The following is a 27,380-nucleotide window of genomic DNA, read 5'->3' as shown; positions in this document are numbered from 1 at the left end:
CAGCCCTAGTTTTCCATCTTCGCTCTTTTTTTCTGTAGTTTCAGTGGGTTTTGAGTATGAATCATGCCCAGACCTTATTCTGTGGGAGAAGAGGACTGCTGTGCTACAAGGCTATGAAACAACTGCCTCCAAACTTGGAGGATGGACAGTAGACAAGCATCATGCTTTAAATATCCAGAGTGGTAAATAACCTTACTATTACTTTGAAACTCCTATGTAAATATTACACATATTATACATATTAAAAAGATCATTATACCAATTTCACTCAAAAGCACATGTGCCATTAGAGTCTGCCAAAATTCAGACCACTGCAAAAATAAATTATTGGTTGGTTTATTTTTTAAACAACAAGCAGATTTTGCCTACTGTTCCTTGCAAAAATGTTCACACCCTTTTAAAATGTTTTGTCACATTGTAGCCACTTGCTTTATGTACATTTATTACAAAGAGCGCATAATATTGCAGTAAAACAAAAAGGATATATTCATTTCAAAATTGTTTTACCACAAAAAATCTTAGTGTGCCGTTAATTTGTGTTTACTCTACTTGGATACCCCTAGGTAATACACAGTGCAATCAACTGCCATCCATCTGAACAGATGGGAAGGGCATGGAGAGAATTACTCAAGAAAAGCACAGACGGTAACTCTAGAGGAGCTGCAGATTATCCCACAGCTTAGGTGGGATAATTTATTTTTCATCAGGAACAAGGAACCTGGTCAGCACTGATGCGAAGATAAATGGACAGGGTAATCCTTGAAAAATAAAAAAATATGTAAAATATTTGACACTGGGGCTTAGGTTCACCTCCAAGCAGAACACCAATTCTAAACATAGAGCTACAATGGGACGACTTAGATCAAAGCATGTTTACGTGTCAGAATGACCCAGTAAAGACAAAACTAGATCTAATGGAAAATCTGTGGCAAGACCTGAAAATTGGTAGATGTCGAAAACTGGTAGAGACATACCCCTAAAGACAGCTGCAGTTGTAATTGTAGCTATACAAGTATTGTATCTTTTTTAACACTATTTTGTGTTGGTTTATCACATAAATGTTGAATTAAACAAATAGGAATTTGTGGCTATAACATAACAAAATGTGGAAAAGGTCAAGTAATATGAACATTTTTGCAAAACACTGTTTTGGACTGTAAACTTTATGTTTAACTTATCACATTTTGCTCACAGAAAATAGACCGAATCTGCCACATGTGCTTGATCTAATGGTTTTAATGCAACAGCAACTAACCACCTGTTTGGTATATGATGTTCTTTTTCCATGCAGCTATGTCATTCAGCTTTTGTTAGATCTCATTTTTTATATCTGCCACACATCTTCAAGAGGAAGTGGGTCAATTTTCTTATTGCCGACAATTACTCCTCAAAGGCAGCACTAGGAATAGGTTTTGGCAGCTCCTGTCACTAGCAAGGCTTCACAGTCTGTTTTGCGTCTGGAGAGTCTCATCTAAGCAGATGAGGCATACTTGAAAATTGCTCCAATGGGTGGTACTTTGATCTTTAAGGCATCAAGCCTGGACGTGGTGTCCAGAGGATCGATATAACTGCCTCCCAGCATTTTTAAACCAGTACTGCCAGTTTCTCCATCCCCTCCCATGTTTGGCACCGCCACATCTTATCCATGCCCAGCATTTTTAGAGTCATCCCTAATTTAATTGCTGTCAGACTGCTGCTCAGAGCAGCAGCAGTCCCAAAGATTAAATCACGTCCCAGGAAAGAGATGCTTGGCTGATCGTTTCTGATAGCCCACATGTTGTTCTGTTCTAAGAAGTCAAGTCACAGAGTACCATCAGAACCAGAAAACCACCACAGACACCCAGATGCTGAATTTCAAATATGATTACATTGACAGACCAGCAGGAACATCTTTACATTTACATATTTGGTGATTTTCCAACAATGAATTGGTGCCACTGATGTAAAAAAATCAAAGCTTTACATGTGTGTGTTCCTGAATGCTTGAATATAAACCTCTGAATTTAAAGATAGAAACGCATGATCATTGCAGGTGTGAGTTATTTTTGTCTCAAGATTGTCTTAAGATTGTGTTTGTGAGGTGTATTTTTCTTGCCCCTAGAGATTTCACTCATGCCACAATTCTTGGTCCCCATTTTGGCGTGAAATTGTGCCTGTGTTTTCATCCAGTGAGATGACCTCTTTTTGCAAACACAGACCTGCTGTGCAATCTCCACGCCTTCAGCTACAAATACAAACCTATTTAAAGTCACATCACCTTCTAATCTGTGTTCAATTACATTCTTTTTTTTTACATTCGTGATCTGATCAAACTTTGCCACAGTTTAATATCATCTTGAGTCTAGTAGTAATAATTTCTGTTGGATGAACAGGATAAATTGAGGTCCTTTGCATTTTATAACGGTTGATGAAATGTATACTAGCAAATCTTGATGCAGCTACCTGTGTCTAGATTTAAAAGGAATTATTTATAGTACATGTAATGAATTGCAAATGAAAATATGTAATTAACTGGATAAGTAGCATTTTTCGAATGTTTTTTTGTAAAAATTTTATTTAGAGATTTCATTTCCTCATTAGATTTTAATTTCTTAACATCATTAGTAATATTACACTGCAGACTAAGTATACACTGCCGTGCAAAAGTACCTTTTCATGTTACAATCACAAGCTTTATTGGGATTTTATGCGATAGATCAACACAAAGTAGCTTGTAATTGTGAATTGAAAGATATTGTCATTCAACTAAACTGAAAGGCTGGACAAGGAGAGCAATAATCGTGGTAACTCTGAAGGAGCTGCAGAGATTCACAGCTCAGGGGAGATGACCTGTTGACAGGAGAACTACTGGTCGTGTATTCCACAGATCTGGCCTTTGTGGAGGAGTGGCAGAAAAAAAGTCACTGTTGAAAGAAAACAGTACAGGGAACACAGAAAACCTGTTGAAGTCAACCACATGCTGAAGCTATCTGTGGCTGTAAAATAACACTGCACATCACCCTGAACACACCATCCTCATTCCTTTATGGTTTATGGTCATTGACCTTCCAGTAGGTCAATGACCATGAACAGAAAGCCGGAGCTAAAATTGAATACTTTACATAAAAACATGTATTAAATCGTCCACTCAAAGTCCAGACCTAAATTCATTAAGGAATATGATGCTTGCCGATCACACCTGACTGAGCTTGAGATATTTCATAGCAACAGATATGTAAATCTGTTAGACATAAGCCTAAACGACTTACAGCTGTACCTGTGGTGAATGTATTGACTCAGGAAGGCTATATACAAAAGTATGTCAAACTTTTAAGACAATGGTAAAAAAAACAACATTTTATCATTTTATAATCCAGCACTGCCTTGTGTTGGTCTATTAAATAAATCCCAGTAAAATACAAATACAAGTTAGTGGCAGTAAAGTGTGGACAATTATGCAAAGCACTGTAGGTATCATTCAAAATCCAAATGTATCCATTGACCATAGAGCTTTATATTTGTTGCTCTTTTGTGCAAAACATATATTTACATATCTTTAAGCTGAAACTGAAAGTGGTTTGCAGATGTCACCTCTGTCTTTTCAGGTATTCTTCACATGGGCAACGGAGAGAATGTCTTCATCTCCCAGCAGCCACCCATAATCGGCAGTGTGATAGGCAATGGGCGCAGGCGCAGCATCTCTTGCCCCAGCTGTAATGGCCTCGCCGACGGAAACAAACTACTCGCCCCCGTGGCTCTGGCTTGTGGCTCAGATGGAAGTCTGTACGTGGGCGACTTCAACTATGTGAGAAGGATTTTCATCACAGGGAACGTCACCAGCGTCCTGGAGCTCAGGTAACTGAGGAGCAGCCTACTAACATCCGTTCAAGACTATGAGCAGCTCAAATGGGCTTATAAACAGGCTATAAACTACCGAGTGCAATTGGAATAGACAGATATGCCCTAAAGGCAGAGGATTGATGGTCTGCCTCTTTTATTCACCTGCATCAGCTGGAGTTTGGGCCTTCTTAGAACCTTAAAATGATGTAATGGGACTTTAACAGAAGGTGTCCTAGAAACATTACAGCATTTTTTTCTTCTTTCTAATATGCTCACAGAGAGGTTTATGTCGATAAAAAATGTTTTCAATCTTTGCTTTCTTTTGCGTATTTCCATCCACTTCTTTTTAAATTCTTCTAACTAACCTTTTCTTCTCCTTTCTGTTCCTCTCTCACTTTTTCCCGCTTTTCGTTAACTTTAAAAGAAATAAAGACTTCCGTCACAGGTAAGCCTTACATAAAAATGTACCATTACTCTGTTTATTGTTTTTATTTCATTTGTTTTTTTTGTTGTTGGAATCACTATTTATGAAAGACCATTAACATTTAAGGCTGAACCAGTTTATTAGGAAAATCTGGATACAGTTGAACATAGCCACAGGAAAGCAAAGTTTTATGAAAAGCTTCACTTTCTACTTTCATACTTTGTCTTTTTTAACAGACCTGCTGGTGTAATAATGTAGGCATTTGAAATTCAGAATTAAATCACATATAAAAGCAAAATCTGTTTCTATTATTCATGTTATGCATATATCCTCTCATTATATGAATACAATCTCAATTAAGTGGTGGAATTAAACTGAGAATTTCAAGTCTCGCAGGATTTTATACAGCGATGGGAAAAAGAAAGTGCACCCTTTTTGAATACTTTGGTTTTACATTTTCAGACATGATGAAAACGATCAGGCCTTTACCATGTACTACGGTTATTTAAATATAAGTGTACTAAATATTCCACCGTGTCATTATTTCTGATTTTTTAAAACAAAGCTGATGCTAAAGTAGAAAAGATGTCTGTGAAGACTAAGTACACCCTCGTTGCTTTGATAGGATTCAGGAGGGAAAGTTGCAGCCAGATGCACTCAAAAGCACTTTAGCAATAAACGAACAAGTGTTCCACTTTTATAAAAGCAGGAATTTTTAGTTTTCGGTCCACAGTGCCAACATTGAAGCCATTACAAATAATTTAATGTCCATCTATCTATAATAAAGATTATTCACAAGTGAAAGACATTTAAGACAGTTGTGAGTCTTCCTAAAGTGAACTAAAGTGAATTTACCAGAGGTCTGACCATGTAAGGCTTGGTTGCAATGGCAAATGTCAAAACTGAGGAGAGTACAATTTAAAAAAGTATTTACAAATAGGCTTTGTTTGAAAGGATTGCCGATAGAAAAACTCTTTTCGCTACAGAAAATCTGAATGAATCACTAGCCTTCTGGAACAATGGCTTTTTCACAGATAAGACCAAACAGAGGTGTTCAGTTGGTGAGAACCAAACTCAGCAAATTGTTGTGGAATTTTCTTATCAAAGTGGGTAGAAGTTGACTCATAACAAGAGAAAATCCGGACTTTGTCTTTATAAGTTTTATTCAAAGGCATTCAGCGTTTGAAGACCCTGACACTGAGGTTAGTCAGTGAAACAGAGCCCCGATCAACATTTACACACAGTATTTATACCAGAAATGAGGGTGTTATCTCAACTTCAAGGAGTTTTAGAAATATGGCCCCTAGACCCTCCCCGGGTCAGAGTTAACAAAGTTATTTATGAGGCCACCCATCTACCTTCCCTTGAAATATACACTTCAGGAAGTGTTAACCATAAAACTCTCCAGCATGTGAATTTAGAGTCCATCTGCTAAATAAAACAGAACACTCATCAAACACAGAGGTCAGAGGTGAGAGGTAGATGGAAGGTCACCTGTGAGTGATACAACACAGAAACAAATGTGAGAGGTGAAGGGAATATCAGAGCACTTTAAAAGAATTTTCCATTACACTCCTTTCTTCTGATTACAAGATAATCACAAAACTAAAAGAAAATTCTACAAAACCATCACCCAAGGAAAAATGACCTCCACCAACCGGTTATCTGGAAAGAAAGTACCTAGAGCATAAGTAGCATCAATAGGAACTGGTACCAAAAATGGTTGATCATTAATAGCATGTGGAATCAAACAACAAACATAGCAACTATCATTTCTTATCTTCCTCATGGTTTGATGCATCAGTTGCCACCAGACATTATCAGTATGATCATAGTAGTCAGAAAAGTGATGGATCTCTCTTCGAATCAGCTGATGACTATTATTTACACAATTCCTCAAATTAGCCTTACATTGTCTTTGCTGCACCTTTTCCCAAATGAACACAAGAGTTATAAAAATACTTGAAATACCAATCATTAGCATCAGAACAGACCATCTTCCATTTAACTGCATCGTGACCTTGAAGTGGAATGTCCTTTCTTCTGGTACTGAAAGCAAACAGTTTTTTCTCAAAGAAAACAAATTATAAACAACTTTAAAAAAAACAAAAATCCTGCTGCCTCTCCTGAGTGGCTTCTGCGCTTCAAGCTGCCCTGTTACCAGTCTGGTACAGGTGGGCGGTCGTAGGAAGCTCCTCTAGAAATATGTTTAGAAACAGGAACTCTAACCTGCTTAAGAAATTAAGGAGAATAAGCATCGTGGCGCATATTTGACTGTCTCTCTGTTGCAGGCGTCACCAGTTCATCATCCAGAGAAAGGTTATGTGCAATGTGTAGAAGTCTTCCCTGTATGTTTCCTATGTGTCTCTCACTGTGGTGTGTGTGCAGTGAGGCAAATGACCTTATGACTTCTAACTTTCAGGTAATGCGATGGCCTTAAGTAGATTCTGAAAAACGTGGCACTGCCCAAGGGATTATTGTGCCCTTGTAAGAACAGTGTTCTTCAACCACCTCTTCAATCACTCGCCAGTGATCAGCTTACAGTTCTTTATCTTGTGGTGGTCCGCTGTCCTCACACCTTTCAGGCCGTGGATGATCCAGTTGGAAGATGACTTGCGTCCTGGAAGCCAGATGAAACTGGAGGAGCTGGAGCTTTCCTGCAGCTTTCCTGCAGCTTTTCTGGCTGTCTAGTAGGATCTGATATGGGCCATTCCAGCACATGGACTTCCTGTGTTTTCTCCTAAATTCTCTGACCAGAATCCAGTCGCCAGGAATAAAGGACTGGAGGGTGGAAGTGGCTGTTTCTGGTAATGCAGCCTTCACTGTCTGTGAAACTTGAGAAAACACAGTGGACAGGTTTTGACAGTAAAACAACATCCTATCTTCACACAAAGATGTGGAAGAAAATTATCTTGGCAATATCCCCATGTCCAAATTAGGAGACCTGCCACACAGCACTTCAAAAGGACTGAGATTTGCCTGTGTCCTTTGTCTCAATCTCATATAAGTGAGAACAATAGGTAGAGCCTTCACAACACTTGGCTAATTTTCAATTCAAAGTCCCATTCTCAAACCTAAGTGCTTAACTACATGAACTTCATCAAAACATCCAACAAAATCCAAAGAATTGATCTTCTGACTTCACCTGATATACTAGCAATGACCATCAGCTAAATATTCTGAATATCAAAAATGTGACATGATGTTTGAGGAAGGTCTGATTAATGGTCAATATTTCATAGTTTCAGAATACCCAAAAATAATTTCAAAAATGGTCTAATCTGTGGAGATGTAAAATTTCACAAAAGAATCAACACCATAATTTCAGAGAGGTTTTCATAATGTGGTCTTAGGGAGCTATGCACCATTTATATAAACAAAGTACAACGTCTCTCTCGCATTGTCACTAAGTCCTCACTGGAGGTCTGAGCTACCCTTTTTCCCATGAGTGCTAAAACTTTTGGAACCCCATGTTACTTTATTCTGACATTCCCCTCTTCTGGCGCAGGGTCCAACCCATGCGACAATCCAGCAAAAAGTTTGTACAAAAACGTTTTAGTAACCAAGATCACATAACCTAGAACCAAAGAAATGAATTCTGACATAACTATGTGTCACTATGAATTTAACGAAAGCAACATAAAGAAAATCCAGATGTTTTTAACTGCAATTCAGTTCCATTAACAACTAAACACAAACTGTAATTATTTAGTTCATCAATGTTTCACTTAGAAATTAGTCACATATCATCCTAATTTGTTTTGTACAAAGATGAGTATTAGATTAATGGACATCCAATGTAATTTGGATGAATAAACCCTACAAATTGAATCTAATAAATAATTCCCACCAAGTATAAAGGCATGACTCTGATTCTTTATCAAAAATATATTCCTTACTTTTGCATATCTTGAACTGTCAGCTAGTTTAATGGCACCAGGGGACACTTTCAATCTAATAAATCACCAATGATTCTGCATGCAAAACTAATTCTTCAAACTAGTTTAAACTATTTCATTAACCTTTTAATAATAAAACACATAAATCTAAAAGTCATGCTACATCCTTAATTATTATACAAAAAAAACATGTTTTTAAGGCAACAATCACTACAAGCATTTTGACTCTATTGTCTCTTAAACAATGTTAAAACTCAGGAAGGGAGGTGCTGAGCGTTACCATGACAGCAAAGGCATGAACCAACCTAGTAGGTGGGCGGAGTCAGGCAGAACTAACCTCTGATTGACAGCCTATGGGCGGGACCACAGTTTCTTCATCCCATCCCACATTAGTGTAACTTAAACTGCAAAGCTATTAACATGCACCTACCTCAGAAACAAGCTGCTTCTTAACTCTCCTGAAAACTCAAAGTTTTAATCAATCTGGGATTTAGAAACATTATTCCAAACATGGATTATTGTTTCATGCAACATATAATCAAACATTCATACCAACAAAACAAAGACAAAACATCAGAGACAGACAAATGGCCAAATTTGAAGCTTCAAGAATTCAAATAAATTTTTAACAATCTCTTTTCAGAATATGTTTTCTCAACCATATCTTTTAATGCTATAATTGATCAATGTTGTTATGACAATCTTCAGGATTGTTTTTTTTAAAAATGAGTGCACATAGTCCAAAGAGATCTCAAAGTATTTAGAAGCACAGCAACAGTTTTCTCTTATATGAATCCAAATTTACTGATGCTGAAACCTTTTGCTAATTCTTTGTACTGTAACTCTGTAATAATAACTACAATCCTGAGAGTTATTGTTATAATTCTCTTTTTGTTTTGCTCAATTTGATCGCAGCTGCATTGCAGAATTTCAAGTTAAATGCAAAGAAGTATTTTTAATTTAATTCAATTCAAATTCAAAGATACTTTATTGATCCCCGAGGGGAAATTAGAAAAGTCAGCATTGACATTTTTATGTTATACCCAAACTAAACAAAACTGCAGTGTTTGACTTAATCATAAATTAAGATAAGAAGCTTGTCTCCAAACTGGACTTTTTCCCACATAATGTTTCAAAAAAGAACAAACATCATTTTCTTTAATTTGGCTATTTAAATTTTGAGAGTTGGGGAGAACTTATCACTAGAACCCCTCTTTAATAATCCAATGGTGATAAATGTTCCAATATTTTATCTCTTAGTAATCTGAAATCACCTTGTGTACCTTTGTACTCCTATGTATTCCTTTAATCTTTAAACCCTAAGAAATCAAACAAGGAGACTTGAGTTTGAGCCGACCATCCTCTTACTGTTAAGAGAGCCTTTATTTCTTTTCTTTTCCTAAAATAAAGGATTTTACTTGTCTTTATTCCGTTATACAAGTCCTAACCTTGGTTCCAAAACTAAACTCTTCAACCCCAATCTGTGTTCACCAGAGTAGAAATTTTGAGTATTATTGCATTTCAAAGTCACCAAAATGACTGGAACTCATCATTGGCTTAGATCTATTTTAATAAGTAATCAGCCTACCTTTAATTAAGTCTTATAATTTCATGGACCCAAAATCTATGGCTTACAGGCTTCAGGAGTCCAGGAACCACAAGTTGAGTACTACTGCATTGAACAATGGTGTTAACTTTCTGCAGAGATTGAAGGATTGGCTAAATATATTATTTCTGCTTGGACAATAATCAGATTTAAAATTATTAGTTCACAGCTCCTAATTTACCTCAGATCATATTTGCTCCTAACCCAGTTCATAATAAGCTTCAGACAAACATTATGCTAAAAAGCCAAAAACAAAACAAAAACCAGATCTGTTTTAAAATAAAGAAAAAGCATGCTTAAAAACTTGATACTGTGGTGGAAAATAACTCCACGGTTCTGAAGGCCTTTTCATGCAGAATCTTTTAGGAAACATGAGATTAGTTTAATTTTTGTGTGGTACCACTGTCCAATCAAATTCTTTCTAAATAACCCAATTTTTTCATACTCATTTTAAAGGTTTGTTTTACCAAGGGAAATATGTTTAACAAAACCAATTACTCTCAAAAGTTTTAAAAGTTTTTAGCTGGTGATATCTTAGAAAACAACAAGTGTTTTAATATTTCTGTGCAACACAGAACTGATCAGGTGTCCTTTCCTTCTCCAAAGGGAGAAAAAAGAACCTGCAGAACCAAACCTTTCATAGTTTTTTGTCAGGACCTGATATAAGGTACAGTGTAAATCAACACGCTGCATGAATCAGAAGAGGGAAGAAAAACCTAATATAACCTCTTCCCAGCAGCTGCTGTGAAAAACAATGAATTTGTACTTTCCATAAGCGTCAGTTAACACTTGCGGACAAAAACTGCACCAAACTGTAAGTACTGTGTCAGAAACTGTATGAAGACCATCTGCAGTAGAACTAAGCCTGTTTTAATGAGGTCTCTACCCATTAGATTTATGGGATACAAACTCTGACAACAGAAAATAATATCTGAAGGAGAAACCCATCAGGTTTTACGCATTCGCTGGGTTTTAAAAATACTCCTTCATGAGATCTGTCCTGAGAATAACATAGAAACACTTGGTTACTGCTGAGTTTTGGAGATGTTGTAACTTCCTCTGCTTTTAATAACTTTTAATAACTAGAATAATTGACCCTGAATATTCCACGACGAAAGCGAAGTTGTTTCTCTAAAATAATTAACTGGAAAGTATCAAATGAGTTAAGTTATCACCCTTTTAAAGATACTTTTCTAACCCTAAAATAATATTTTAACCCGCTATATCTGTCAACGTCAAGTAAGCATCACATGAGAAGCGGTTAATAAGCATTCTTCATTGCAGAAAATAGGAAAAGATTTATGCAAATGTGTGTGTTTGTACGTTACCCCCATCAGTTTCTAAATCGCTCCAGAGTCAGACTGTCATGGCACACAGTCCTCTATCAGTCCAAAAAACAACCAGGCCCTTCCCAGGTCTGTTGGTGAGACATTCAATCATTCTTTGTCCACTTTAACTTCTCCAGGAGGGAGAAAGAAGAAACTTTGCTCCGGTTTCTCTTCTGCCCACATAAGATGTGCTTTCAATATAAATCCAGTGTATTCGCTCTTCTGTCTCTTGCAAACAGCATGGATCTTTGTCCATCTCAGAGAATCCGGATTTTCTTCTGAGTTTCGTTTTTTTGTTCTTGTAGAAAGTCACACTGCGATTTTCAACATGCAGGAAGGCAGATCTCTCTCTTTCAGGCCGTGCTGGAGAAGCGTCTCTGGTGGAGTAGCCTTGGAGAAGGGCAGGTTTCTAAAATCCAGACTCAAAAACGCAGATGTTGAACTTAAATCCCATATATGTGTGTATTTGTGTGTGAGAGAGACAGAAGAAAAGTTTAGTATTGGTTCAGATTTTGTACAAAGAAATATTATCAGTCAGTCAGTCAGTTGTCCCCCTGCCTGTCACTTCCTTCCACAACATGAACTATACTCCTTTCTAAAACAACTTTATTTTCGCATCTCTAATGTCCTTTTTCAATTTTACCTTCTTTACCGACTGATCGCAATATTTAAGACAAACGAAACTTCCTTCAGGAAAGTTTTAACTCTTTAACCCCTTAATTGATGCACTCTGTGCTTTTTAATCTTTTCTTGTTTTTTTTTTTTTTTTATTTTTCCATCAACTGTTTTACTTGAAACTTTTTAAACTATTTAACTTATTTACACTCAAACTTCCACGCTGTGAAAAACCAAACTTATCTTCCAAATTAAAGCACATTTAACACAATCATCCCCACTTTTTCCTTTCATTATTTTATAAATCAGAGTCTGAAGAAGGAGACACCCCTGATGCCTCAAGGTTCCGGAACCATTTTTTTTTACCTGTTCAGCGGCACGTCTGCCGACTGGCTTTTCTCCTTTATGAGGTGTAGAAAATTGCTAAAAACCACCCGCAAAACCCTGTGTTTTGCTTTATCTTATTGTTACCAATAAGAACCTCCCTGCAATTCCTTTTGCAGGGTAACCGGGCCCTCAGCTGATGTCCTCCCTCTCGCAACTCTGGAACCTAATTAATTAGTTAGGAGATGATGGTTAATGTGTAATAAAAATAATAATATACATTATATCATTCAGAGCAACTTCTCACCCAGATATATTTGAAGACAAATTGTTCGGATCTAATCAGCCAGACGCCGCAGGCGGGCATGAGGACTCCACTACCGTAATATGGAGGTGGACTGAGAACAACTCTCAGGCTGGCCAGGCGTCCGTGTCCCATCCTGCGGTCTCCTCTGGCACGTTAGATCCTGTTCGTGACGCCAAAATTGTTGTGGAATTTTCTTATCAAAGTGGGTAGAAGTTGACTCATAACAAGAGAAAATCCGGACTTTGTCTTTATAAGTTTTATTCAAAGGCATTCAGCGTTTGAAGACCCTGACACTGAGGTTAGTCAGTGAAACAGAGCCCCGATCAACATTTACACACAGTATTTATACCAGAAATGAGGGTGTTATCTCAACTTCAAGGAGTTTTAGAAATATGGCCCCTAGACCCTCCCCGGGTCAGAGTTAACAAAGTTATTTATGAGGCCACCCATCTACCTTCCCTTGAAATATACACTTCAGGAAGTGTTAACCATAAAACTCTCCAGCATGTGAATTTAGAGTCCATCTGCTAAATAAAACAGAACACTCATCAAACACAGAGGTCAGAGGTGAGAGGTAGATGGAAGGTCACCTGTGAGTGATACAACACAGAAACAAATGTGAGAGGTGAAGGGAATATCAGAGCACTTTAAAAGAATTTTCCATTACAAAATCAACACAAACAACTCCTACCAACTGTGAGGCACAGTGGTGGAGGTGTGATGATTAGAGCTTGTTTTGCTGCCACAAGACCTGGGCTTAAAAAAATGACGGTGATTAGGATTGTACATTTTATTGTATGAGCCGTTTAGTGGTTCAATTAGTGAATTACGTTTATATCTTCGGAAACTATTATTAATCTGGAAAGGGTTATAAATACCATTGCTCCAAGTCAGTGTTTTTGAGGGCAGGTAAACATTTTGCTATGAATGGGCTTCCCAGCAAATTACTTCTACAATCACACCAAAACTGAATCTCTGAATACCTTGCAGTACCCAGAACTTTATTTTCTATGTCTGTAGACAAGTCTAATGAAACAACCACCAATATAGATTTTATCAGTAGGTTAAGAAATAGATAACTCGTTTTCCCTAGCACAAAATCTCTGTGTCCTCTTTAGAGGTTTTGTCTTAGCCAGAAACTTAGTGAAGCAATGTTTGCTGCCCATCAATCAGAGAATGGATATACAACTTTTTGAAATAATCTGAAGTCTTTATTGTGAAAGATATTTCTCAATTTGAGAACATACAAGACAGATTGAAAAACTCCCAGAAATGTTTTGGAACAATGTCCTTTGGATAAATTAGACCAAAGTACAGATATTTGCCCTTTTTTGTTGAAACCCAGGCACAATATATCATCAAAACATGTCTTACCAGTTGCTGAGCGTGGTGGTGGTGGTGTGATGATAGTGGCTTGCTTTGCAGCCACGGGACATGTGTAGTTTACAGCCAATCTTCAACTCCTCTGCAACCAACATATTGTAGAGTCAAATGTGAGGCCATCTGTCCATCAGCTGAAGATCATCCACATTTGGGTCATGCAAACATTAAAGAAGTTTTGTAAAATGATTGGGGTAAAATTCCTCCACAACCAAGTAAGAGATTAAAGAAGTAACAAAGAAAAAACAATTTTGTCTTTCTTTATTCAAAAATGCCAGTGTGGAATCTGTAGTGTTTTTTTTTTGTATTTTATGTCCTAAGGCATAAAATCCCAGAATTAAAACAGGCCTTTCTTTAATTTTTCTGTATCTGCAGATGAGTCCAGTAAAATGATTATAGGTAAAGATTTTATCAGCAGCTTCAGATACAGAGTCCTCATTTTCTCTGGCAGGGGACAACAAGGGAAATCTCAGTGTGCCCTCTTCAGATGCTGTGTCTCAGGTGAAGGGCTATTGATTGATTTTCTGTCCAAGGGGCCTTGACTTAAGCTCTGAAATGTAGTCGAAGTGAGGATAAAAAGTTATGCGATGATGGTCACTTGCTCCTGTTTCAAAGAATGACCACATTAAGTAAACATTGTATGACCGCTCTACTTTCTGTTATTCTATTTTTCAAGTTCTTTTTTTACATGGGGGAAATGTTTTCCTTTTACACATTAACTTAGACAACATACCTGAGCTCTGCTTGCAAGAGCACCACAAAGAGGCATCAAAACATTGTCCCTTTAAACTCTGTTCTCTGCATTTGGATATTAAAAGGAGATTTATCCAGGAAAGGCACCGTAAGTGTCAGTGTAAAATGGGTGACTGCCTCCTGTTCATGTGTTAGCTGGTGATAGGAGTAGGAGATGGGTGATCTAGCTGCAATGTTGATTGACCCCCTGCTAAAAATGTCCCCATCCTCTCTGACCAATTCCATGACAGCATGCAGCAAAATCCAATTATCTTCTACAAACTGGATGCTGTCAGTGAATATAGATGGCATATATGGCCACAGCTCAAGATTGAGCAATAATGCTTTGTACTTTTAAACACATGGTGGGACCAACACTATTCTATATGCGACTAGGAGCTGATAAGGTATTAGCTAATTGCATATGGAAGGTAGACCACAAATCAGAAACCACTTATCAAGATTTTCTACTGACCCAGAATATTATGAGAATACATCTCCAAAAAGTGGAATATCACTTAAAAGTTGGCCACATAATCATGGCAAGGACTGTCGAAGGTCATTGACACCTTTTATAAAGGGTTAAACTAGAAAAGCCATTGCTAAAGAAGCTGGTCCTTCACAGAGTACTCTATCCAAGCATATTAAAAGGTATGCGGAAGGAAAACTGTGGTTGAAAAAGGTGCACAAGCAACAGCGTGAGATATGGGCTTATTGTTTTATCGTGATATTTTGTGGTATTTATAACTCAAAAGTGATGACAAAAAAATATTTAAAATGTATTACAGTTTTCTCAAAGTCACAACCCTAAAGATACTGCTGTAAAAATATAATTTACCTATTGTTAATTAGGCTATTTCAATATACTAGTTCTATTAAGTCATGAGGTTGTACCACTAAACAGCATGGTGTTATGGAACCAACAGTGGGAAAATAGTCGAAACAACGGTTTTAGGGGTTTTGCAAAACATAATAAGTTTATAAATGATGACCAGGTCAGTAATTGCCCATCCCTACCCTTTACACAGAGGTCAAGCCACAAGGTCAAGTTGACTGAAAGAAAAATGTGTGGTAGAAAATGGTGCACCAACCACAGGAATAACCAGGATGGGATATGGACCTACAATTTTAGCATATTTTATGTTATTAACTGTGATAGCTCAAAAGTGATGATAAAAACTATTTAAAAAAAACATCCCAGCTTTTTATGCAGTGCATCTTTTACAGTCAGAGCTATACAAATACTGCTCTGAAATTATGGCCTATACAGTCGTATTCAATAAATTAGAACATTAATGAAAAGTTCATTTATTTCAGTAACCCAGTTCACTTAGTGAAACATTATATGGATTACTTACACACAGACTGATGTTGGTAAGCCTTTATTTCTGGTAATAATGATGATTTTCAGCTTACATCTAATGAAAACAAAATGTTTAAGATTAGAATACTACATCACACCAATGAAAACATTTTTATTACAGAGATGTAGGCTTAAGGAAAAAAATGTTGGATACCTTCTTAAAGGTTGTTATTTTCAAATAGGTAGTTTTAATCTGTCGATTGAGCCTCATCAGAATGCATATTCAACATACTACCCTTTTGAAGGAGGCTAACCTTTAAATGTCATTGCTAATAAAGCTGGCTGATAACGCTGATTTATGAACATCACTTTTAATACCAAATTTCATGTTGTTCTATACCTATTATGTAGCAGTACTGAACTTCCCTCAGTGGTAATAGTGTTAGATTTTTAAACTGAATTTTGGGCATTTTTTATCTTTAAGATATAATCACCAAAACTAACAGAAAGACAAACTTCAAAAATATACCCATTTGTGTAAAATATGAGTTTTACTTTTTAAATTGGAGGAAATTAACTTTTTAGTGATACTCTGTTTTGTTGAGATGCACATGTGTTCTCTATACCAGCTCATTGGATCTGACTTGTATTGTATATCAGCCAATAAGTCAGCTGGGTTTCTGGATGGATTTTGACGTATGCGCCTGAGGTTTGCTGTCACCACTGATACACTGAAGGTGAATTGTCATTTAATACTATGTATGTACCCAAGATGACAATTGCACAGATCCATTTGCTTTTTCCTCTTGTAGTTTAGAAACAGGCTTCTAGCGCTGTCACACTGCCCTAGAAGAACCCTCAAGGTTGAACCTGAAATACTGTCTTGATCCACTTTGAATGATGCCAAGATGACAAGCCTCTCCACAAAGATTATATGTTCTGGCTGAATTGTGCCATACATTCACAATAATAACTGTGGACATGTTTGATGCTGCAACAATCATTTATTTGCTGAGCTACATACTTAAAACGTTTTTTTTATTTTATTTGTTCATCAATAGGGATGGAGTTTTTCAGATGAGAAAAACCTTAGACCAGGTTGTATTTTGCACCACTCACCATTTGCTTAATTCAAGAGCTATAAAAAGCATTAAGAAGTCTGTAAAGTAGTTTCAACATCAGTGTTGCAAGGGGAGGAGGGTGTTTGGACATTCAGTTATGTGTAAATGGATGTATTTATACTTATCTACTAGCACCCTGGAAAACTTTGTGAGAAGACCTAAAATGAATTTATATTGTATTCCTGTAGCATTACCTCAAAGAAAAGTTTAGAAAAATCCAACTTTTAATTTGAGCACATATATTTAGTATATAAAAAACATCACATAAGAACTAATTATTTTTCAACAAAATACAAGGTGTTATTATTGGTACCATCACCACTACATTCATCATAAAGTAATTAAACTTTAAAAAAAATTTATTTACATTTTACATTATTGTTTACATTTACATTATTTTATGTTTTCTGGGGTATAAATATGACATGACAGAGAGACTTATTTCCTGTAGCCACTGACCACTAGGCTGAATGAGGACCCATTTTTAGATTTTTTCCGTGAACTGACAGCAAAATTGTAATGGAACTAACTGTTGAGGGACTGTCGGGATTACCAAGTATCCATCTCAACCATTGGATGTCATCTACAGTACAGACCAAAAGTTTGGACACACCTTCTCATTCAAAGAGTTTTCTTTATTTTCATGACTATGAATATTGTAGCTTCACACTGAAGGCATCAAAACTATGAATTAACACGTGTACTCAGGAGGGGGAAGCAGTGCTTCGCCAACACTGTTTACAGTGGGGGTGGGGAGCTTCTGACCTCGACTGGGGACATTATCGGCCGGTGGAAGGAGTACTTCGAGGATCTCCTCAATCCTGCCATCAAGCATTCCCTGGTGGAAAGAGAGGCTGGGGACTCAGGGTTGGACTCTTTCATCACCCAGGCTGAAGTCACCGAGGTGGTTAAAAAGCTCTGCGGTGGCAGGGCTTCGGGGTTGGATGAGATCCGCCCTGAGCAGTGTGGTTTTGGTCCCGGCCGTGGAACACTGGACCAGCACTATACCCTCTACAGGGTACTCGAGGGTTCATCGGAGTTTGCCCAACCCAAGCTGGAGAAGGCATTCGACTGTGTCCCTCGTGATGCCCTGTGGGGGGTGCTCCAAGAGTATGGAATCGGGGGCCCTTTACTAGGGGCCATCCGATCTCTGTACAAGCGGAGCAGGAGTTTGGTTCGCATTGCCGGCACTAAGTCGGACCTGTTCCCGGTGCATGTTGGACTCCGGCAGGGCTGCCCTTTGTCACCGGTCCTGTTCATAACTTTTATGGACAGGATTTCTAAGGTGCAGCCAAGGGCCGGAGGGGTCTGGTTTGGGGACCAGGGGATTTTGTCTCTTCTTTTTGCAGATGACGTGGTCCTGCTGGCCCCCTCTAGCCAAGACCTACAGCATGCACTGGGGCGGTTCGCAGCCGAGTGTGAAGCGTCTGGGATGAAGTTCAGCTCCTCCAAGTGCGAGGCCATGGTTCTCGACCGGAAAAGGGTGGCTTGTCCTCTTCAGGTTGGAGGGCAGTTCCCGCCTCAAGTGGAGGAGTTTAAGTATCTCGGGGTCTTGTCACGAGTGAGGGAAGAATGGAGCGGGAGATCGACAGACGGATTGGTGCGGCTGCCACAGTAATGCGGGCGCTGTGCCGGTCCGTTGTGGTGAAGAGAGAGCTGAGCCGAAAAGCGAAGCTCTCGATTTACCGGTCAGTCTACGTTCCTACCCTCACCTATGGCCATGAACTTTGGGTCATGACCGAAAGAATGAGATCCCGGATACAAGCGGCAGAAATGAGCTTCCTCCGCAGGGTGGCCGGGCACTCCCTTAGAGATAAGGTGAGGAGCTCGGCCATCCGGGAGGGGCTCAGAGTAGAGCTGCTACTCCTCCTCATCGAGAGGAGCCAGTTGAGGTGGCTCGGGCATCTATACCGGATGCCTCCGGGACGCCTTCCTCGGGAGGTGTTCCAGCCACGTCTCACTGGGAGGAGGCCCAGGGGACTACCCAGGACACGCTGGAGGGACTATGTCTCTCGGCTGGCCTGGGAACGCCTTGGGCTCCCCCCGGAGGAGCTGGAAGAGGTGTCTGGGGAGAGGGACGTCTGGGCGTCTCTGCTGAGTCTGCTGCCCCCGCGACCCGATCCCGGATAAAGCGGAAGACGACGAGTACGAGGAATTATATACTGAACAACAAAGTGTGAAACAACTGAAAATATGTCTTATATTCTAGGTTCTTCAAAGTAGCCACCTTTTGCTTTGATTACTGCTCCGCACATTCTTGGTATTCTGTTGATGAGCTTCAAGAGGTAGTCACCTGAAATGGTTTTCACTTCACAGGTGTGCCCTGTCAGGTTTAATAAGTGGGATTTCAAGCCTTATAAATGGGATTGGGACCATCAGTTGTGTTGTGCATGAGGTGGATACAGTACACAGCTGATAGTCCTACTGAATAGACTGTTAGAATTTGTATTATGGTTAAAAAAGCAGCTAAGTAAAGAAAAACGAGTGTCCATCATTACTTTAAGAAATGAAGGTCAGTCAGTCCGAACAATTGGGAAAACTTTGAAAGTGTCCCCGAGTGCAGTCGCAAAAACCATCAAGCGCTACAAAGAAACTGGCTCACACGAGGACCGCCCCAGGAAAGGAAGACCAAGAGTCACCTCTGCTGCGGACGATAAGTTCATCCGAGTCACCAGCCTCAGAAATCGCAGGTTAACAGCAGCTCAGATTAGAGAACAGGTCAATGCTATACAGACTTCTAGCAGCAGACACATTTCTAGAACAACTGTTAAGAGGAGACTGTGTGAATCAGGCCTTCATGGTAAAATAGCTGCTAGGAAACCACTGCTGAGGACAGGCAACAAGCAAAAGAGACTTGTTTGGGCTAAAGAACACAAGGAATGGACATTAGACCAGTGGAAATCTGTGCTTTGGTCTGATGAGTCCAAGTTTGAGATCTTTGGTTCCAACCACCGTGTCTTTGTGTGGTGCAGAAGAGGTGAACAGATGGACTCTACATGCCTGGTTCCCACCGTGAAGCATGGAGGAGGAGGTGTGATGGTGTGGGGGTGATTTGCTGGTGACATTGTTGGGGATTTATTCAAAATTGAAGGCATACTGAACCAGCATGGCTACCACAGCATCTTGCAGCGGAATACTATTCCATCCGGTTTGCATTTAGTTGGACCATCATTTATTTTTCAACAGGACAATGACCCCAAACACACCTCCAGGCTGTGTAAGGGCTATTTGACCAAGAAGGACAGTGATGGGGTGCTGCTCCAGATGACCTGGCCTCCACAGTCACCGGTCCTGAACCCAATCGCGATGGTTTGGGGTGAGCTGGACTGCAGAGTGAAGACAAAAGGGCCAACAAGTGCTAAGCATCTCTGGAAACTCCTTCAAGACTGTTGGAAAGCCATTTCTGGTGACTACCTCTTGAAGCTCATCAACAGAATGCCAAGAGTGTGCGGATCAGTAATCAAAGCAAAAGGTGGCTACTTTGAAGAACCTAGAATATAAGACATATTTTCAGTTGTTTCACACTTTTTTGTTCAGTATATAATTCCACATGTGTTAATTCATAGTTTTGATGCCTTTAGTGTGAAGCTACAATATTCATAGTCATGAAAATAAAGAAAACTCTTTGAATGAGAAGGTGTGTCCAAACTTTTGGTCTGTACTGTATATACCAACTTGTTGATTGACGCCAAAAAGCCTTCTCTACTATTACAATCCTAAACATGTGGAATTGGATTAACTGTGTGTTTAGATTAAGTTTGAGCTTTTTGGTGGAAAACAGATAAAAAGAGATTTTTTTTAAAACCCTGGTGAAACAAAGGGTGAAATGTGGGAAGGCCACACTGTAATGTACAGCGGAGGATGTGTGATGCTGTGGGTCTGTTTGTCTTACAAAGTTTTTGAAATACAAGGAATTTTTTTATCAAACCTGGGTGGCCTCTAACAGAAAACAGACAACTGGTCACCATTGGGTCTTCCAGCAAGCTAATAACCCGAGGCCAAATCTACCCAGTAATGTTTTACCAGGCAAAAATTCCCCCTTCTTCAATAGCCTCTGCAGTGCCTGGATCTAAATCCAATAAGAAATATGTTAGGTAAGCTGAACAGCATAAAACAGGACCCAGGACCTTGGATGATTTAAAGAGATTACTACAGAAAAGATGAATTTATTTCAAGTCTTTTTACACATCTTTACCTAGGGGGAAAAAAAGGTGTCAAGCAAGGTATGTATTATAAGTCAGAAAAATATCCATTGATGTCTTAGCAGAGGGTTGCATCTATCATAGATTGCAGAAGTTTTAACAATAAAACAGTCCTATCTGTCACCTCATTTGTTCTTGTATGGATTCATAAACAGCTCTCTTTTACAATCTTTGTTTTTCATCATCTATCTTCATTTGAGGAAACCAACAGATTTTATATATCTTGGCTGTGTTTGCCTTTATTGTCTATATGTCAGTTCGGGAAATCTCACCGATCTCTAAAGGATTACTTTGTTGATTTGGCTGGGAATTATACAGGGAATGTTTTTTGTGCAAGGATATCTGCCCGATGAATGCCTAATGTGTTTGGATCTTTGGTTTGGTATTATTTGCCTTTTACAAGCAGTAGCAAGGTAAAAAGAAAATATACTGAATTTGTATTTGAAACAGTAACCAGGTTGATGCTCTGTGATGGCTGGTTTCCTTTTGTTGTTTTCACATGATATTACAGGAATTTCTTGTTTGTTTTGGGGTAACAATTAGGATTTCTGTCAAGGGAACCACTAAACCAAAAAGACTGAAACCCATTCACCCATTTCTTGTCTCTGTATTTGGAATTTTGCTTTAACTGTATCACTGTTTCAGTAATTTAAAAGAAAATCTAGATTTATGGTGCATCTCTATTGTAAGAGCCTGTGAACACTTTTTTGATAAATAACATTTTTGTTGTCCAGTTTGCAAACAGGGATTCTAACTATACAGACTTTATTGTAGATGACTCTCTGTTTTACCATTACATCATGTTTAATCTCATTTTACTTTGTCATGTTTAATCTCATTCTATTTTTTCCTCTTTCCATGTCCTGGTTTTAAACTGTAATTGTGCCCAATTGACTCTCTAAATGGCTTTTGAATCCATTTTAATTGTATTACACAATGTTTCTTATTGAAAGCGATGTGGCTGCTTCCAGCTTTATTGACTCCTTCCTTCTCCCTATCCTTTGCTCAGTAACAGCCCGGCTCAGAAGTACTACCTGGCCTCCAGTCCTCTGAACGGCGCCGTGTACCTGTCCGATACAGGCAGCAGAAAGGTGTTCAGGGTTAAATCTCTGACTGTTGTGAATAACGTTGCCAAGAACCTGGACCTGGTGGCTGGAACCGGTGACCAGTGTCTCCCATATGATGATGCTCGCTGTGGCGATGGAGGGAAAGCTGTTGAGGCCACTCTTACCAATCCCAGAGGTAATGTTTGGTTGTGACTATAATGCATGTGCAGGGCTCCATTGTATGGAATATTTGTTTTTATTTCCTATCGCCTGTCCATCAATCCACCCATCCATCCATCCATCCATCCATCCATCCATCCTGGCCACTGAAAAAGTATTTTCCATAAATGTATGGAACTGCCACCCCCCTACTTGAACTGCCACCTTAACGTGGTGGAGGGGTTTGAGCGCTCAAATGATCCTAGAGGCTATGTTGTCTGGGGCCTAAATGCCCCTGGTAGGGTCTCCCATGGCAAATAGGCTCTAGGTGATGGGTCAGACAAAGAGCGGTTCAAGAATCCCTCATGAGGACAAAAATATTGAGCCACGTGAAGTCGCCCGGTACGGCGGAGCCGGGGTCCCACCCTGGAGCCAGGCCTGGGGTCGGGACTCGCTGGAGAGCGCCTGATGGCCGGGTCACTCCTCGTGGGACCCAGCCTGGCAAAGCCCGAACGAGAGACGCGAGGCCAACCCCCAGTGGGCCCACCATCTGCAGGGGGAACCGTGAGGGACCGGTGCAAAGAGGATTGGGTGGCGGACAAGGGTGGAGACCTCAGCGGCCCGATCCCCGGATGCTTAGGCTGGCTCTAGGGATGTCACCTCGCTGGGGGGGAAAGAGCCTGAGCTTGTGCGGGAGGTCGAGAGATATCGACTAGAAATAGTCGGGCTCGCCTCCACGCACAGCGTGGGCTCTGGAACCCATCTCCTTGAGAGGGGTTGGACTCTCTTCTACTCTGGAGTGGCCCACGGGGAGAGGCGGCAGGCTGGTGTGGGTTTGCTTGTTGCCCCCCAGCTCAGCTGTCTCGTGTTGGGGTTTACCCCAGTGGTTGAGAGGGTCGTATCCCTGCGCCTTTGGGTTGGGGATAGGTCTCTGACTGTCGTCTCGGCCTACGGGCCGAGCAGTAGGGCGGAGTACCCGGCCTTCTTGATGTCCCTGTCGGGGGTGCTGGATAGTGCCCCTCCCGGGGACTCCATTATTCTGCTGGGGGACTTCAACGCCCAAATGACAGTGACACCTGGAGAAGCGTGATCGGGAGGAATGGCCTCCCCGATCTGAATCCGAGTGGCGTTTTGTTATTGGACTTCTGTGCTAGTCACAGATTGTCCATAATGAACACCATATTCAAACATAAGGGTGTCCATCAGTGCACTTGGCACCAGGACACCCTAGGCAGGAGGTCTATGATCGACTTTGTTGTCGTATCATCAGACCTTCGGCCGCATGTTTTGGACACTCGGGTGAAGAGAGGGGCTTAGCTGTCCACTGATCACCACCTGGTGGTGAGTTGGATCCGCTGGAGGAGGAGAAAGCTGAACAGACTTGGCAGGCCCAATCGCATAGTGAGGGTCTGCTGGGAACACCTGGCGGAGCCCTTGGCCAGGGATGTATTCAACTCCCACCTCCGGGAGAGCTTTGACCAGATCCCAGGGGATGTTGGAGACATAGAGTCCGAGTGGACCATGTTCTCCGCATCTATGTCGATACTGCTGCCTGTAGCTACGGCCGTAAGGTCTGCGGTGCCTGTCGCGGCGGCAATCCCAGAACCCGGTGGTGGACACCGGCAGTAAGGGATGCTGTCAAGCTGAAGAAGGAGTCCTATCGGCTGTGGTTGGCTTGTGGGACTCCTGAGGACATTATCGGGCGGTGGAAGGAGTACTTCGAGGATCTCCTCAATCCTGCAATCACGCATTCCGTGGTGGAAACAGAGGCTGGGGACTCGGGGCTGGACTCTTTCATCACCCAGGCTGAAGTCACCGAGGTGGTTAAAAAGCTCCGCGGTGGCAGGGCTTCGGGGATGGATGAGATCCGCCCTGAGTACCTCAAGTCTCTGGATGTTGTTGGGATGGTTGACACGCCTCTTCAACATTGCATGGCGGACGGGGACAGTGCCTCTGGACTGGCAGACTAGGGTGGTGGTCCCCCTTCATAAGACCGGAGGGTGTGTTCCAACTACAGGGGGATCACACTCCTCAGCCTCCCTGGTAAGGCAGAGGAGAGTCCGGCCGATAGTCAAACCTCGGCTTCAAGAGGAGCAGTGTGGTTTTCGTCCTGGCCGTGGAACACTGGACTAGCTCTACACCCTCTACAGGGTGCTCGAGGGTTCATGGGAGTTTGCCCAACCGGTTCACATGTGTTTTGTGGAGCTGGAGAAGGCATTCGACTGTGTCCCTCGTGATGCCCTGTGGGGGGTGCTCCAGGAGTATGGAATCTGGGCTCTTTATTAGGGGCCATCCGGTCCTTGTACGAGCGGAGCAGGAGTTTGGTCCGCATTGCCGGCACTAAGTCGGACCTGTTCCCGGTGCATGTTGGACTCCGGCAGGGCTGCCCTTTGTCACCGGTCCTGTTCATAACTTTTATGGACAGGATTTCTAGACGCAGCCAAGGGCCGGAGGGGGTCTGGTTTGGGGACCAGTGGATTTTGTCTCTTCTTTTTGCAGATGACGTGGTCCTGCTGGCCCCACTCTAGCCAAGACCTACAGCATGCACTGGGGCGGTTCGCAGCCGAGTGTGAAGCGGCTGGGATGAAGATCAGCTCCTCCAAGTCCGAGGCCATGGTACTCGACCGGAAAAGAGTGACTTGTCCTCTTCAGGTTGGAGGGGAGTTCCGGCCTCAAGTGGAGGAGTTTAAGTATCTAGGGGTCTTGTTCACGAGTGGGGGAAAAATGGAGCGGGAGATCAACAGACGGATCGGTGTGGCTGCCGCAGTAATGGGGGCACTGTGCCGGTCCGTTGTGGTGAAGAGAGAGCTGAACCGAAAAGCAAAGCTCCCAATTTACCGGTCGGTCTACATTCCTACCCTCACCTATGGCCATGGACTTTGGGTCATGACCGAAAGAACAAGATCCTGGATACAAGCGGCTGAAATGAGCTTCCTCCGTAGGGTGGCCGGGCACTCCCTTAGAGATAGGGTGAGGAGCTCGGCCATCCGGGAGAGGTTCGGAGTAGAGCCGCTGCTCCTCCACATCGAGAGGAGCCAGTTGAGGTGGCTCAGGCATCTATACCGGATTCCTCCTGGACGCCTTCCTCTGGAGGTGTTCCAGGCACGTCCCACCGGGAGGAGGCCCATGGGACGTCCCAGGACACGCTGGAGGGACTATGTCTCTCGGCTGGCCTGGGAACGCCTTGGGCTCCACCCGGAGGAGCTGGAGGAGGTGTCTGGGGAGAGGGACGTCTGGGCGTCTCTGCTGAGTCTGCTGCCCACGCGACCCAGTCCCAGATAAGCGGAAGACGACGAGTACGACGAGTATGAGTACGAGTGGTTTTTGTACATATTAACACCAGAAACATAGGAAATTTGAGTCATTATTGTCATAATGTTTCGAACAGATTTGACCCACATGCAGAAAGCAATTCAGGAAACAGAGTTTAACGGTAAGTGGTTTATTTACAGTATGTTGAAATGTGCAGGAAACTGGAACCGGGATACTAACTGTAAAATAGACAGAACGGTAAGCAAGGGGAAACTCTGGACCTATATTCTTAAATGATAATTCTGTCTTACTGATTTGAAGGAGAGATCCACCAGAGAGGGGTGGAGAGACCAGGAAGTTGTTTACCTGTGGGACTGGAGACTGTGAATACTGGTGTGCCAGGATGATAGATGGTAGATGATAGAGTTTCTGTAGTTGGTGCAATGGAAGAAGGAGGGTGGACAGGGTTCGCAGAAGGATATCCATGGAACAAAGGAATCAGGAGACTGCCAGCTGGTTTGATCCAATGAGGTAACAGGAGGCTTGAGTCTTGGTTCATGGAGCTGGATAGTTTCTTTCCAGAAGATGGTAATCCAGGCAGGGTTTGATGCTGAAGGCAAAGTCAGGTTCAGGTAACCTGCAAGGCAACAAATCCAAAATTACAAAGAGCAAAGCAAGGTCAAGGCAAAGGCAAAGGCAAAGGTAATTTGGCTTGAGCTGTACCACAAAGGGCAACACTCTGGCAGTGAGTTGCTGGCAGCCTCCTCCTTAAATACTCAATAATCAAGAAGTAGTGGAAACGAAAGGTTTGACCTGGGACCCATGAAAAAAAGGATGGATACATAGGCTGGAAGGCAGGCGCAGACAAAGAGCAGAGGGACTGATGACTGAGTCGATAGTGTAGGGACCAATGAAGCGAGGAGACAGTTTCTTGGACATAGCCTTCAATGGGATGTCCCAAGAGGACAACCAAACCTTTTGGCAAGGACTGTACGCCGGAGCAGGCCGCCGTCTGCGGTCAGCGTACTTCTTATTTTGGTCTGCTGTGCGAAGGAGGGCTCTGGTAGCGTTACCCCAAATTCGTTACATTGATGTATATGGTGACGAACGGATGCTACGGCTATGTCCCTTTCATCCGCGGGAAACAGAGGAGGTTGGTAACCCATGGATACCTCAAAGGGTGAGAGACCAGTAGCTGATGAGATTTGGGAATTGATAGCGTATTCAACGCAGGGGAGGTAAATACATAGTCCAAAGGTTCTGTAGCGGTCATGCATCTGAGTATGGACTCCATCTGTTGGTTCATGCGTTTGGTCTGACCATTAGATTGGGGGTGGTAACTAGACGTCAGAGAGGTTTTGGCTCCAAGAGCCAAGCAAAACTGTTTCCAAAGGCGAGATATGAATTGGGGACCACCATCTTACAGAATGTCCTGAGGTATGCCATGGAGGCGAAAAACATAATGAAAAAACAGCTGGGCCGTTTGGAAAGCAGATGGAAGTTTCTTTAATGGAACAAGATGGCAGGACTTAGAAAAACGGTCTACTATCATGAGAATGACCGTATTTCCCTTTGATATGGGTAACCCAGTTACAAAATCTAAAGCAATGTGAGACCAAGGGCATTTGGGAGTGCTGAGAGTCTGGACTAACCCATAAGAAGGCTGGTTGCTCGATTTTTGCCTGGCACAAATTGAGCAAGCCTGCACATACTCTTTAACATCCCTGTGAAGGGATGGCCACCAAAATCGCCTGGAGATGAGTGAGATGGTTCTGCTGATCCCTGGATGACCTGAGAATTTCGCTGTATGAAACCAACGGATTAACCTAAACCTAACAGATGTGGGAACATAAATCCTGTTTG

The 27,380-nt window shown here is 41.5% G+C and overlaps 1 protein-coding gene across 1 annotated transcript in view; it reads left to right on the top strand.

Annotated features, from left to right (window-relative positions):
- Nucleotides 1-27,380, top strand: part of tenm4 (teneurin transmembrane protein 4) — a 288,429-nt gene that overhangs the window by 205,440 nt on the left and 55,609 nt on the right. Inside the window, exons 22-25 of the mRNA XM_047391839.1 lie at nucleotides 39-182; nucleotides 3,585-3,834; nucleotides 4,244-4,264; nucleotides 22,070-22,302. Coding sequence (XP_047247795.1) covers nucleotides 39-182; nucleotides 3,585-3,834; nucleotides 4,244-4,264; nucleotides 22,070-22,302 — 648 coding nt within the window. The remainder of the gene's footprint in view (nucleotides 1-38; nucleotides 183-3,584; nucleotides 3,835-4,243; nucleotides 4,265-22,069; nucleotides 22,303-27,380) is intronic.

Source organism: Girardinichthys multiradiatus, chromosome 18 (assembly GCF_021462225.1).
Source record: "Girardinichthys multiradiatus isolate DD_20200921_A chromosome 18, DD_fGirMul_XY1, whole genome shotgun sequence".
In the NCBI taxonomy this organism is placed as follows: domain Eukaryota; kingdom Metazoa; phylum Chordata; class Actinopteri; order Cyprinodontiformes; family Goodeidae; genus Girardinichthys; species Girardinichthys multiradiatus.
This window is presented reverse-complemented; position numbering and strand designations above follow the sequence as displayed.